General features: G+C 43.5%; 1 protein-coding gene across 3 annotated transcripts in view; it reads right to left on the bottom strand.

Moving 5' to 3' along the window:
- The window catches only part of ATRN (attractin), a 338,155-nt gene that overhangs the window by 181,365 nt on the left and 141,298 nt on the right, over window positions 1-15,492 (bottom strand). For all 3 annotated transcript variants that reach the window (XM_076065925.1, XM_032950359.2, XM_032950360.2), the window contains exons 18-19: window positions 13,152-13,361; window positions 5,638-5,775 (exon numbers count right to left, since the gene is read on the bottom strand). In XM_076065925.1, coding sequence (XP_075922040.1) covers window positions 5,638-5,775; window positions 13,152-13,361 — 348 coding nt within the window. The remainder of the gene's footprint in view (window positions 1-5,637; window positions 5,776-13,151; window positions 13,362-15,492) is intronic.

Raw genomic sequence — 15,492 nt, 5'->3', positions numbered from 1 at the left:
ATTGGATGTTAAGTCAATTTCATTTCCAATTTCTCCATTCAATCGCCTGCATATCCAAAAGATGGTCATTACGTCCATGTCCCCGGCTGGCTATGTACTCCGGCAGACACTCTCATCGCTCTCGTTTCTCCGATGCCAAATTTACCGATCATCTTCTCATCACTGCTCCTCTTACATAACTTTGCACCGAATTCTTCTTTCATTTCAATGTTGTCCTGTGTGTTTTCTCATTTAAAGGTTGGTCAATTTGTTCACACATTTGGTCTACTTTTTTGAGATGGAAGACTCAACAGCCACTGGACTGTTGTTGAATGTCACATTTGAATTACATTTAACTTGTAACCATTTGAAAGCATTTACTTTATCTGGGCAACTCTATCTAACACATTATAGCATTCCTGTACAGACCTCGAATCATATTCCTCAATAATTACTGCCGGATAAGTTTACCTCGAGCAAGGCATGATACGGAATTCTCTTCAGTTTCTCCTAAACTCAATGAGTCCAACAATGTACACATTTATACCCGACAATTATGTTTCCAGTTCAAGTCACCAAAGTCCATGCACTGTATGTCGCAATGGGCATGATGAATTCGACCGGTACAAAATACGCTCCATGAAAATGTTGCGTTGTTCAAGATCAGAATATAATGGTCAAAGCCGCTGGTGCCACCACACCTCGCGAATGCTTTCTCCCCTCTGCCAACCCCCCCCCCCCCCAGCTGCTGCACAGTAGACACGTGACCTCCAACATCAGCCCTGACAGGGATCGTACCATCTGGTCCTGGGGTCGTTCCCTTGGTCACGCGGACTTGTGAAGGGCACACGTGGCTTCCCCCGTTCAGTTGACAACGGGGATGACACTCATTTACTGTTTAGAGCCCCTAAAAGAGCCAGTGGGAGAAATTCCTTAATTCCTATTCTGGGGGTATGTCAATAGGAGAACAATTGTTGACTTCTCCACAAAGTGGTGCCAATTTTATCAACCCCAGAGATATGATGGGCTGAATCGATCCAATCAAAAATACAACTCGCAACCTTCTGATCGCAAGCCGCCACAATCTTACTAGTTGTCGCAGAGATAGATACAGTGATTTATTGTAAACATTGCATGTGACCATTAGCTTGACATACTGTGCCAACGTGGCATGTTTTTTTTCTCCACGAGTATTATTTTAGTTCCAACGGCTGAGTCGGTGTAGTTCAAAATAATATTGTGCAAACTATAAGTTCAGAAGCTTTTGATTTGCTACAGTTCAGCCAAGTAACAGAAAGGAAAATCTATTGATTGAAGGTGTTGAATATTCTGCAGTATATTGACTCATTTAATCTAACACATTAACAAAGCAACTGGGAGGAAAAAAAATTGGTGGAAAGATTTTTTGCACTTACAAATTTTGCCAATTACATTGAGCAGTGCATTAATTGATCTTCTGTGCTAATCACATTATTTGTTTACAAAATGAAGTCCCCGCCAGTCAATAGCTTTGAAAATGCTGAAACACCACCTGGCTTAGAATGGTATGCCTTAGGCCTTGCACTGTCAGTCAGATATGCTCTAGAAACAAAACTGTGAGCTATGAATATTACATTTTCAAGTTCGGATGTCTACATTGCACGTTATAAATAAGTCACACAATGATGCAAAATGTCACCTTATGAGAGAATGCTCGCGATTGTGGAGAATTGTATTATTTAGCACAGCACGGGGTGGGTGTCGCCAGCACCATGCCTGCCCACTTCATTTTTAGGCCGAGATAAATGAAAGGAAGCACGGAAGGGGATCATAACCCAGTACTTTAACCATCACGACCACCATCATCATCAGCCACTATCTATTCACCGCTGGACAAAGGCCTACCTGCAATATTGAGATCCCTCAAGGTTCTGTGGTGCCACAATCCATCTCACGTCTTGGACGAGCTAATCTCATCTCTGTGGTTGGTAAACCCTCTCAAGGTACTTTGTCTCCTGTGGCTGCCATTCTGTCACCAGTCTTATCCATCGGATTTATTCCTTCTAGCGATATGTCCCAACCAAACCCACTTACCACCTTCCTAAACAATCAATGTGTTGTCTTTGATTTGCGTGTTCCTCTTTCTGTCCTACTAATATAAGTGTTTATTTAATTACGTCTTGTGGGTAAATTGGATAGTGTTTCAGGTTCCGTTCAGTTTCTGTTTGTTTGAGTTTATTTGTTACACGGAAGGTCCCGTTTAGCCGGTTTCCTGGCTATTTTACAAGGAGGATCCGTGGTGTGTGAGCACAACAACAAAACCAAGACAACATTCCAAAACTGATAAACAAGACATTTGACAGTTTAAACATAACGCACGCGAGTCAAAACAATGCAAGAGTAATACGAAAAAGTTAGGTGCACGTAAGCCCTCTACAGTATTTTAGTTTAACAGTGACATGTCATAGCGAGAGCTATGCATTGATTTAATTTTTAGGCAGAACATTCAGGACTGCTACTGGAGATGGTATTCAAATGGAAAGTGGCACTAACACCAAAACAATTTAACTAAAAAAAACAATGTAAAGTGGCTAAAATGCAATATTTTGTGGCAGTCCTGAATCTATCGCGGACATTCTGAAATCAAATGGGTCAGCGGCAGTCTCTCCGCTGAACAACCAATCTTGTTTTTCCACAGAGTAGTAGTCATCTTCAGAACTTAAGTGGAATGATGAGCTGAACCCGCCCACGCAACCAGGATTTTAACTTGAAATTTTATTATTTTGAGTCTGGCTTTCTATTCCACAGCTTAGCCAACCAGACATGCCTTAATAAAAAAAAATGAGCTTGTTGGATCCCGGTGTCTTAACTCACGTAATGAAACTTCGGCAATGTAAGCCCACAAAGCACCCAAAACACGATTCATGTCTGGTTAAGCAAAATCCACACGCGATTACCATGTCCGCATCTTCACTGTGGGCATAAACCGAGATAATATAACGTGCCACAAGCAGCACACCGGCGCGTGGACACAGAGCACCGTGAAACTGGAATCTAATGTACAACCAAATTTGACAGGGTTATTTAGAGTAAATGTTTAACTAAAACATTTTTTACGTGATGAGTGTGTTTTTTTTTGCATTCATACTTACACTCTGCTGGGCCGAAGTAACCAAGTTACAACTTTGAAAGGGCAGCCTTTCAAAACAGGCCGCGAATACATTGACATTTTCAGCGTGAATGTCCTCTGCACACACCGGAGACCACTAAGTCCCATCATTAACTTTACAGCATTATCTGCATCCGCTGAACTTTAAGGCGCCAAAACTCGTTTTTTTCTTCTTTTCCCAGGAGACTACATCTTGCAAAAGAAGGTTGCTTGGGAGTGTGTGCATTCTATATAAACAAGCAATGTGTGCGTATATATATTGAACAAAGATAAAATCCTGAAGGAGGATTTCAGGTTATTTTGAGTACTACTGAAAATATAGCCTACACATTTCAACCACGTAGGCTTTCATGTGCATATATAAACTGGTTTACAAACGGTATATATTTGTATGAGTTATACTTTGGATATGATTATAGAGCTTGGGTACAAACATAATGTTTAAGCAATGTTATTTGCTCCTGCTTTTATATTCCCAAAGTCGCACTGTCAACAGTAACTTACTTTGCATACAAATATCATTACATTGTGCATTACTGGTCTCTTTAGCCAAAACTTTGAGCATAGTATCTAATTTTCTCTTTCAGATTTTACCTTGCAATGAAAACTTTTGTGCACATATAAGGACACACATAGATGGAAAATTAATTAAAAGCATACATTGTTACGTGAAATCATGCCAATAAGTCAGGATTTGCAAACCAATAAGGCATTCACTGCTGAGACTTACGTAAACATTAGTCGAAATGCACTAATTTTAACAGCCGTATTTTCAGGATTTAAAAAAACTATTCCCCCTGTATGGTAGAGCAATCTAATCTGGTAGGCGTATCTTTGTCTTTTTGTGGGTCTTCTCGGCCACAGTTATGCCCCCTCCCTTTTCTATCCTTGCGAGACGTGGAGCCCTCAAAATGAACATCTGCGCCAGTTAGAAACATTTGGGCTGGCCTACCTACGATCCATCCTGAATTTAACCAGGCTGGATTGTGTGAGGAGCTCACAAATCATTTAATGATCTGGACACGTTCCCATCAGGGAAATCCTCCGGCCAGCAAGGCTGCGTTGGCTAGGATATGTAGCCTGTATACACCCAGCCACCGCATGCCCAAGCAGTTTCTATTTTGCATTCAAGTTAAATCATATATACGGGTATATTATATAATAGCTTTTGATTTAAAGCTTTCGTGACTGCAGGGATTCATATTATTGGTTCTTTCGGTATTTTATTGTTTCCCTTGTACGTGACTTTACCGAAAGAACCAAGAATATATATATAACAGCTATCAAAGTAAAGTGTCAAAACCAAGTTTAGGTTGCTGTATTCGTGTACGTCAAAAGCTAGCAGCTCATGAGCTCGTTCAAAGGATTTGCCAGCTTAGATCATTGACCTGTGCTCCATCCTTGCGTGTTTCTGTCCACGAGCATCTGCCCTTCTTGAATAACGTTGGCTTCTGTTTTCAACATCGTTCTGCTTTCGCGAGTGCGCCATAGCGTCATGGTTGAGTGGGGGGGGGTGCTGTCAAAGTATGCCCGACAATCAGCACACTCAGTAAATTTTTATGAATATATAGTTGTCTAAAGGTGCCACTGATGTGTTCCAGTGGAACGCACAACGACATTACAATTTACAATCTCAGGAGGAGGATCCAAAGCACGAGCAGGGCATCTGCGCAGAGAGAGCGGGACGAAGGGAACGACACCAGAGAGCTCTTGCTAGCTGGAGTCACACGCAGCTCCACCACGACAGTCATCATGCAGCACCGTGGAAAACCAAACTAAACAATTTTTTTTATTTTACCAAGTAAGGCCCAACTGAGCTCCACAGCTCTTTTTTAAGAAGCAACCTGGCCACAAATAATGTCTCAACAAAGTGGCTTATCACGTGGAAATTTATAGCACCAGCCAAATGCTCGAAATGTGGAAGGAAATCCGGAGGACTGGGAGAAAAATCCACGCGACCACGGGGAGAACATGCAAACTCCAAATATGCAGGCGTCAGGCTTGGTATCGAAATCACGACCTTCTGTGCACCAGGCGAGGGAGTAAACATCTCGCCACTGCGGTGCCTGAGCCAGCACTCCACAGAGAGAGAGAGAGCGCGATAGAGAGACAAATAAAGTAATTTATTGTCTATGTATGTTGAACTTCTTTTGCACCATACATAGCCAACCATACTAATCGGAGGTGCAGAGAGGACAACAAAACGGTTCACACGCTGCAATTCCGATTCAGAGGGGCCCCAGTTCGATTCCATCTCCCATCGCGGCATTTGGAACAATGGGGAAAGTTTCTTCAATGCCTCCCTCCCACCGCCTCTATCCACAGAGCGGTGTGAATTGGTACAACAGAGTGGACTGGCAGGGTCACGTGTGATGGGGTAAAGTGTGGGTATAATCCCACCTCGCCCGAGACGTCTCGCCAGCATGGACGAGTTAGGCCAGAGGGAGCCCTATCGAGCGACTCTGGAGTAGAAGCCCTTTCTGTCAACGTGAACAGAGCCGCCCAGTTACCTTGGCAGGAGCCGCCGTTGGTGGGGTCCCCGTAGTATCCGGGCGAGCAGGTCTCACAGTGCTTGCCCATCGTGAGGTCGCTGCAATGCTCACACACCGTCGTGTTGACGCACGTGCTGTGTCCGTTGCACTGGCAGTCTGTGGGGAAGGGGGGCAGGAGGAAAGAACGCTTTGTAATGTCGTAGCAGCAGCAGCGGCGGCAGCGGCAGTGGCAGCATCCCTCACTCACTCTCTCTGTGAATGCAGAACATTGTTGGGACGGAACCACTGTTGCCAGAGTTCAAGACTTCTGGCTGTTACGAAAGAACAATTTCAACGTTGCCAAAAAAATCAACAATGCGTTAAGTTGAGAAAAGGAAATATGCATGAGTTAAAGAAAGATTAGCAGAGAGAAGGATATGTACACACGGGAGGACATTGTTCGTGGTCACATGCGTTCTTCTAAACGAGCGGATGAGTAGTGGTTAGCGCACTGCGATTCCTGCCAGTGACGATTATCTGAACCGGTCCTTGGCCTTCCCTAGGTCGACTCAGCCTCAAATGAGTACCTATTGCCGCGCGTAAACATCGCCACTGCGACGCTCTCATCGATTCAGTAATCCCCCCAATGATTGGCGTTCCGTGCAGTTGTCTCCCGATGAGATCTCGCACCTCCGATTAGCGGGCTCGGCTACGTACGTTGCGAAAGATGTTCAACGTACATCCATTAAGATCTGGTGTCGAGTGTTAATGCAAAATACGGCTGCCAAATGGTAACATTCGCTTGTTCACTGCTCGTATTACTTTATATTGTGATCGGGGTACTCTTCCATCTCGTATTTTAAACACGCCGTAGGTTTGCTCGTGTGTGTAAATGTCTGTACTTGATGATGAATGTATTTTTTAAGACATTATTTAAATTAACTGCAATGTGTCCAGTAGAAAGGGCACACACCCATTCTGCAAACAACACATCCCAGAGCAGTTGTTAATCATGCTATAATACTTCACACAAGAAACTAATGCCTTTAAAATATATATTCAACATTAATGCACTAGCTTAATAATGCATACGCTCTCTCTTTGTTTAAAACTTTAGACGCCATGAAATACTTTGCAGTGGAATTATCAAACGTGCACACATAATGGTTTTGAAGAGACATTTAAATATAATTCTCCGTGGTACACATGGAAGGCTAATGGCTGATCCCTATCATTGTCCTGCATCAGAGCCCAAATAGAGCACTCAGCATTCCTCTAATGTCATGCCTTAACCCTAACCTAATACATTAACAGCACAGCCATTTGTCAATAATTCAGTTATTCTTCAAAATTATTTATTTATTTCACAGCTTCCACAGCAAACCTCACCGGTTTTTCAATAAGCATCAGTCAGACGAGAAGAAGCGATTACGTTTACAATGCGCATTTAATATAACTAACACCTTTTCGTGGTCATGACCATCACCAGCCATAATCCATCCACCGCTGGATGACGGCTTCCCAATGCGGCTGGATGACGGCTTCCCAATGCGGCCGGCCACCTCACACGGTGCCGTGATGTAAAAAATACACCGGGTGCATTCCTCCTGTGCTCGGCTACTGCTCTGTCATCGTCCTCGATTACCGACCATGGATGCCTTCTCCTGTCGTATCCTGGCCAGGCCCCACTTCCCCCCTCGACTACCGACCATTGATCCCTTCCACGAATGCAGTAAACAAAACCATGCACATGAAATATGAACAAAAAGACACAATCCAGACGGTACAAATGAGACAAATAAAGAACCGACTCTTAAATAGAATTGCCAACCTCAATCACGACAATGTATCGTATCGCTGGATGGAGGGGTGAATTTGTACGGATAGTGAGCATCCGACGACGTTCCACGTATGTATTTACTTATTTCTATTAAACGTACTTTGCCGGGAAGCACAACTCTCTTAAAAGTGTGGTCCCAGCAGTGGTGCAGAGTCACACGGGGTTACGGTTGTGGGTAGTAGCGAGGACCACACGCATAAAACTCACGAAATATTAAAACTATTTAAAATCACTTTGCAGGTTTAAATGGTGATATTCTTTTTTCTGTTAAACATCACAGCTTCGTTGAGCAATATTCAGAGAAACACTGCAATGTCTCTTGGCTAAGTCGCTGGCCACAATACATGGCAGATGGGAGAGGCCATCAAAATATTTTGATAAGAGTTCCAGTCCAAGTCACCCCAGTTTGTTCAGAGTTAGTCACTTGTCATGGTGAAAACATTCTCACTGTGACTTGTGTTATCATCCAGGGCAGGTTCTGCTTGTAAGATTAGTAAATAGGTAAACGTTCTAACACACTCCTTGTTTTTTGCAGCTTTAATTAAAATTCTCAAATGGTCATGAATACATGATGGTGGTGAAGCTATGCACTCTTGCGTTCTTACATTTACATGCCATGTGTACGTTCACATCGATGAAAATCACAGCACTTGCAAACACACGCCGTTGAGTTTATGCATTAGTTGTTTACTTCTTATTTTCTGCCAACGCCATTCGCGGATTACTTTGATGTGTACACACCGCGTGCACACTTTGAAAATTAACTCGGCTATTAAACGGCCCAACTAACGTTTTGTTTCATTAAACTTTGATACGGTTAGTGGTGCACACTTGGGGTCAATTTCAGAGGAAAGCAATGATTGTTACATGGAAAGGTAATTACTTCCACTACAGTGACACTTTTTCAATTACAACTTCTATTATGCCCATGTTGGAGATACAATAAGACTATAATGTACATATTAAATAGATATACTGTACGTGAATTATCCTTCAACCCCAAGAATTGTCGAGGGAGCTGTCGCGGTGGAGTAACGGTTCGCGGCACGCAACTTGCAATCCAGTATTCAGCGCGGTTCGATTCCATCTCCAGACGTGGCAGTTGAAACAATGCAGGAAAGATTCTTACACTCCCCCCCCCCCCCCGGAGCACAACCCACCCCCCCGCCCCCCCTCCGCCCCCCCACTGAGTAACAAAGCGCACACAGAAGAAGCGTCCACGTTGATGTGAATTCTGCAATGGAAAAGGTGCGCTGCCAAACGCAACTCATGACCACTGCAGACACATGACACGCACAAAAAAAAACGCCGAGCCCAGGACAAAAGACACTATTCTGAAAGGAATACCAATTTCACCACTTAATCAAAAAAGGGTAATGTAATTTATAATCCATAATTCAGAGCATAAAGATGAGGCCTGTTTTTTTTCGGGGCTATGTCGGCAGATTTAATAGTTAACTTTACATGTGGGGGAAATGCTTTGTGGCTTTTGGCATGAGCAACGCGGCACACAAAGGGTTTAATTCGCATTGATGGGGGAAAGCACATTATCCTGTTTTTTTGTGTAAATGCTGCAGTGGACAAGCGTGTCTGCGTGCTTACATTTTGGCAACAGTTTATAGTGTGCCAGGCTTGCAATTACGCAATTATGCTCTACACCCGTGTGACAACATAAGTTAAGGGAACACACCATATATTGGTGTTGAATGCACAACAGCTTTAGACACATTTAAAAATACGTGCATTTTTTACGTTATTCTCATGCGGTAATAAAAGACTTGTTATGAACCGAAAAAAGCTTTACATTACACTGCACAGCATTGCTGTTGGAGAATTGTTTTCATTTAAAGTATTTTTAAAAGCAGATACATCACGTCTCGCATGATACAATTAGAATGCGTCATACACAAATAATTACGGAAGCTATAGCCAAAGATGTCTTATGGCCAGAGATGCTAACTTGTGGTCATCTGTGATTTTGTTAAATTGCTACATATGTCAAAGGGATCAATACTGGAGATAGGCCGAGATGGGCATTACCTGCGATGTCACTTTCAATTTCACATTATCCCCCCCCTTCTGCCCGACATTGTGCAATTCACAATTTTACAGGTGTACTTCAACGCAATGGATAGAGCATGCACGTCGGATTGGGACCCTGGTATCTCAGATTGCAAATCGAATCCCATAAAAAAAAAGTGATTTTTGTAGCCGTGCAATGTGATAACATTTTGCATGCAAAAAAATAGCAGAGGCACTTTGAGGACAATAAACGCCCCCCTCGAACAATCGCGCGACGCTTGCCAAACTGTAACCTTGCGCTCCCCCCAGCCCACCCCCAGTGAATGAAACGAGCGCAGAGACCACGAAATTTCCAATTTCTAAACAAATGAAAGCAAACAAATTTGGTTTTGTATACACCACGCACTTTATATCTTTGTTAATAGGTATCCCCACGTGCCAAACACAGCGGCCTCCTAAGACTCCTGCGTGGGTCCCCACGCTCTCTCGTGGGGAATTTCCGCTCACAACCACCGCTTGCTTGTAACCTCCCGGGGGGGGGGGGGGGGATTTTATACGCAATGTTCGATTACCGAAAGGGCTGACGGGCAAACTAAAAGGGGGGGGGAGGGGGGGCGAAAAAAACCCATGAATAGCGTAATTGAAAAGGAAATTCAATCTCAAAACCATCACAAAAATGTTTCGCTCCATAAAATCTCGCTCCTCTATAAAATACAAAATTTAGGTACAAACCAACTCTGTCATCACTCACCCACTCAATAATGTCTACTCATTTTTACACCGCATAAACCTCCAACGGGCCTCCGCAGGGGTCGTGCGGATGTTATTAAAAGTTATAATACATTCGAGTGAATGGACAAGGGCAAACCCAAAGTCTTCAGCTTCAGACACGGGGGGGGGGGGGGGGGGGGGGCTATTCGCATGAAAAATTAGGCGCTTCAATGCCACATGCCAAAAAAACTAAATAATCATGAAGGTACTAAATGTGGCACATTTGTTTAACAAACACTCCAATACAGTGGTCGTTAATCGTTTCAAAGTAGTTGGAGTTTGATATCGAAGAACTGTAAAGAAATTCACAGAGCTTAGTCCGTGACGCGATAAATTTTCCCTACATTTCACTGTGCTAAATTGTGATTTTATTTATTCAATGGGCTTCATTTGAAATGGTAATCTTTAAACATCACACAGCGAAGAAAAACACGTGTCTTCCATACTCACATGTTGAATGCTTACAGGCTCATTATGCACAGTGTATATGTTATGAAAATTTTATAAATGGCACCGCAAATGGATTTAAAAGAACCTAAATGAAGCGTATTATTTTATTTATTTTTCACATTGTACAATTGCCTTGGCAATTTATATACATGAACACGTGGCCTACTTATTAATTGCCTCCGAGTTGAGGTTTCTAAATAATATTCATGTCTATCGGACGCACATTGTGCAAGCGTGCCGATGAGAATTGTGGTGAAGATAAGTGCAAGATTCTTTTTTCTTTGTACAATTTTCAATCAACACAATAATCGGGATACATGGGCAGTGGGAGATAGAGTACACTGTCGGACGTTTGTTGTGCAAACATGCCTCAGACCACAAAAAAACATCTATTATTTAACAAAAGAATTGGTTTGGCAAGAAATAATCGTACAGTATTACTTTGATGGGCGTTGCATTGTTAAAATGAAACTATACAACTAAACTATTTTCATTTCATCGGGTAAAGCCCACTGAGCTCTTTTTCAGAAGCGACCTGGCCACAAATGATCGCTCAACGAAGTGGCTTATCATGTGGAAATGTATAGCAACCAAATACTCTAAAACGTAATGTGATTATATACGTAATATGTTTAACATATAACTAGATATACAAAAACAAAACAGGTTTTAATGTGATATTTTTAAAGAGCTAATGAGATAGCGTTAAAATCTCTGGCCAAGAGTGCAAAGCCAAAATGTAATTTTAAATCATCACCAACAAACAAGGCTCATGTGAAGAATGGCAATTGTACTCCAAATGTTTTTCTATAAATGTATTTTATTGGTTTTCCAGTGCAACCAGTAAATGATGAAATCATCCATTCGATATAATTAATCAGAAATGTGGACACAGAATACACCAAAAAAATATATCCTGCTATCCAGAAACCAGTCCATAGAGAATGCTGCTTTGTCTGCATGTGTTCCTTTCGACTGAATAATACGAAGGGCATGGAACAAAGTGTGCTCTCTAATCAGGCTTGCACCTCGTTTTTAACCGACACGACTGTATAATGGTGGTAACATCCCCGAGAGTGCAAAACTAGAGGAATTTCCATTAGATTTTCTGTAAGCCACACTGGTAACAAGCCAATGTAAGTCTGGTCCCACGGGAGTTTTATATCGGACCCTGTCATGAAGTCGGGTTATTGATTGTGTCACGAGAATGCTGCCCATTTCCAGTGATTTCGAGCAAAAGAAACGTCATTTAGCAACGTGTGACATCACCACCAGGCCCTTACCAACGCGTGGAATCCCCATGAGGGCTTCGACACTGTTGGCTTGCATGGATTGCCGCACATGACAAAGTGCTACTGTGCAAGCAGGCTTGCACATTTAACCAAACAGACGTACGACAGCTCAAACGGTCATCCCTCTCATCATCTGAACTCCTTATTTATACAGCGTCACTAAATTACAGCACTTTGTCAATCCACTGCTGGATGAAGGCTTCACCACACCGTGTAGGCCATGGGGGTTATTTGACCATACTTCACACAGGTGAGTGCAGATAGATGAAGGGGAGAGAAAGGGGCCTGCCCAGGACCTGTTCAGATATCACTCGCCACTGATTTTTAGCCATGGCCGGGAATTGAACGTGTGTCACTGAGCTAATAGTGCAGCATGCCGACTCACAGCCCACTGCACAAATGCCCCATAACTGCCGACCTTTCCAAGGCCCAGTATCAAATGGTCCCCTTGCCCTCTGCTGGGCAACTTCTGCAATCGTGATCCCTTTTTCTAAAAAATATATATTTTCGCGAAAAACCAAATCAACACAGTGGGCCACTAGTTTATTTTTCCCACCTTTGTGAGGGCACTCACTTTTAGTCCAGCTGCTTCGGAAACAAATTTGGTGGATTACTCGGAAACACGGCACGACAGGGAGCAGGTGTTCCATTGATACATAGGTGCAGGGCAGAGTTCAACTATCTCCTCCCTTACGTGCAACGTTTCTCCAGCCACTGATTTTCCCGACGGCACAAAGATGCTCACTAAAAATGTAACGGCCAAACAATCTCACGCATGAGCCTCTTGTGGTGGACAATTCAAGATAGGCAATTAAAAACTATGAGTTTGCACTACAAACAGCTGATGGGACAGGAGTGTTCTCTTGATCGATCGGTCGGTATGCAATGCTACAGTGTGACATGGCCAAGCAGTCGCGCATTGGCTACTCAGAATCAGAATATTTAGTTACACTGGAGGAATCCGATGAGCAATAAAGCTATTTTTTTCACAATTTTCCTGAAATGTACTCAATAGGAATTGCTCAGAGTAGCATCGCTCCCGACCAGCAGACTATATGTCGGCAATAAACACAGCAGCATCATGATGGCCCTGCCCTGCATAAGTATAAATATTAAAAAAACGGCGCTAATACCAACGGTAGCCAAATGGTTACGTGATGATCACTGCCGCCATTTACCTGGGCAGGTGATGAAATTCCATGTGAATGAACGGTCCTCCCGACACATGCTGGTGTTGAGCGTGGCCCGCGTGCCGTTGACGGTGACGGGTGCCGTTGCCGAGCCCTCCATGCACTGGCCCTTGCCCGTGTCGCTGGGATCGTTGCACCAGCCGCAGCCTGGCTGCTCCATGCAACCGGCGCACGTGCGGTAGCCGGAGCAGTTCTCCGCTGCAGGAGAGGAGGTGCAGGAGGAGGTGGTGGAGACGGGAGCCATGGGGATGAAGCACAGGTGGTAGCGTCAACCATCAGGTATGCGTCAGAATAATAAATGTATATAATTACATGTATTTGACTTACAAATTTAAGATCCGAGAGAATAAATGCCTTAAAAAGCATGCCCTGAGCATTTTCTTTTTCAAGGTCTGCTGTAAAAGATGCAGACTACAATTATTTACATGCCAGAGGCATGTTGGTAAAGAGCCTGTTCCAAATCTGAGTGGCTTCATTCACTGGAGGATCGCAGCAGGATTTTAAAAAAATTACAACCCGGCAAGCAACAGGGTCTCATATATTGCAAAGCGACTGCACATCCTCCTGTCACGTGCCTGGTTTAACATGGGCAATGAGCATACATTCAGTCAATCAATCAGACGCAGGCCCCCAGCTGGGGCATTGCACTCCTCACGAAAACATCGCCAGGCAACCCTGTCCTGTGCTTGACGCTACGTATGTATGTAAGTAGAACTTATTTTGCACCGTACATAGACAACCTTGCTAATTGGTGGTGGGGAGGGGGAAGGAAAATAAACTAAATTTCGATGTAAAGCTTTCATGACTGCAGGGATTCATCTTCTTGGTTCTTTCGGTAAAGTCACGTAGAATGGAAATAAAATAATACAAATAAAACAAAATAAAATTCTCACGATGTTTCGGCCACAACACAAGTAGCCTTCTTCAGGTGAAGGAACAGAACTGATGGGACGACAGCGCTTCAATGAACACTGCTAAGCTTGGCAGCATCTTTTAAGCTGGGTGGGAGGAGCAGAGCACCTTGACAAAGGAGTTTACATATCAACAGAAGAATTTAGCATTGAAGTAGCTGTGTTAATGTGTTGGATTAGCAGGGTGTTAAAGTCAGAAATTAGCATGTAACTGGGAGATTAGCATAATGTTAGTGTGAGGGATTAGCATGTAACTGGTTACAGAAGTAGCTATGTTAAAGTCAGAGTTTACATATCAGAGGCATTTAGTATATAGCGCCACGGAAAGCGACGAGCTTTGTTCAGACGGACGAGTCCATAGATGGACTCGGACGAGTTCCTTCACCTGAAGAAGGCTACTTGTGTTGTGACCGAAACGTCGTGAGAGTTTTATTTAATTGTTTTATTTTTATTATTTTATTTCCATTCTACGTGACTTTACCGAAAGAACCAAGAAGAAAATAAACTAAATACAATAATCAGTTAAAAATAAAAAAATAAAAATCCATATAATTTAAAAGTGCATAGCTCCAGTGGCTTCCTAATATCGGAAGGAAGAGCATTCTGGAAGGCCGCAAAAGCACGCATCTGACATGCAGTGACCGTCGACACCGCATGCAGGCCGCTGAGATGACGATGTCTGAGATCGGCCTCAATCGCACGAGTCCACATCAGCCTCAGTATGCCCCTAGAGCCACCTCCAACAGCGAGGAAGGCCCGTCGATGATCACCAGTGGAATCCTCTGGTGTGATCTGCTAACATCATGAACCCGGGCAAAGTTTCTGGAGAGCCGGGAAACCTCCAGGCTCTGTTTCGGACACCGGCTGACGTGACGTTCAAAGATGGACTTCGGCGTCTGTGATACGCTCCTCAAAGTCAACGCGAAGCGTCCGTCACAATGAATCCACAGGGTTAGTATGTAAAGACACCGTCATGGACCATGTCTCTGTGCCCATACAGCGACACTGGAAGGCGGTACACACTTGTAGAAGCGGACCTCCATTGCTGTTGTAATAGTTGAGTGACAGACGTTTCTGTCAAACAGGTTCACTCACTCACGTGTGACTGAAATTCGTCCTTTAACTTTAGCCCCACTACTTGCGGTATGATGGAAGTTGTAGCCAAGGTAGGGGAAAGATTTAACCGCATCAGCATCGTTATCCCCGACATGAACCTGAGTATAAATCATGTGGCTGCTCATCACCGTTCAGGATTTTGGTGGTTGCCCAATTTATTCCCACACCAAATGGGAAGGCTTTGTTACATGCAATCTCCAGCGTGAGGAGTAACTCTCCTAGCATCTCGGCCAGCAGGACAACAATCTCTTTATAGGCCAGCTTGGTGAATGCCTTCGTTGCCCAGGATGGCTCTCGGCAGA

This window comes from Petromyzon marinus, chromosome 9 (assembly GCF_048934315.1).
Source record: "Petromyzon marinus isolate PM22_M1 ecotype Great Lakes invasive population chromosome 9, UKy_Petmar_22M1.pri1.0, whole genome shotgun sequence".
NCBI lineage: Eukaryota > Metazoa > Chordata > Hyperoartia > Petromyzontiformes > Petromyzontidae > Petromyzon > Petromyzon marinus.
The sequence above is the reverse complement of the archived record's forward strand: the minus strand, read 5'-3'. Positions and strand labels throughout refer to the sequence as shown.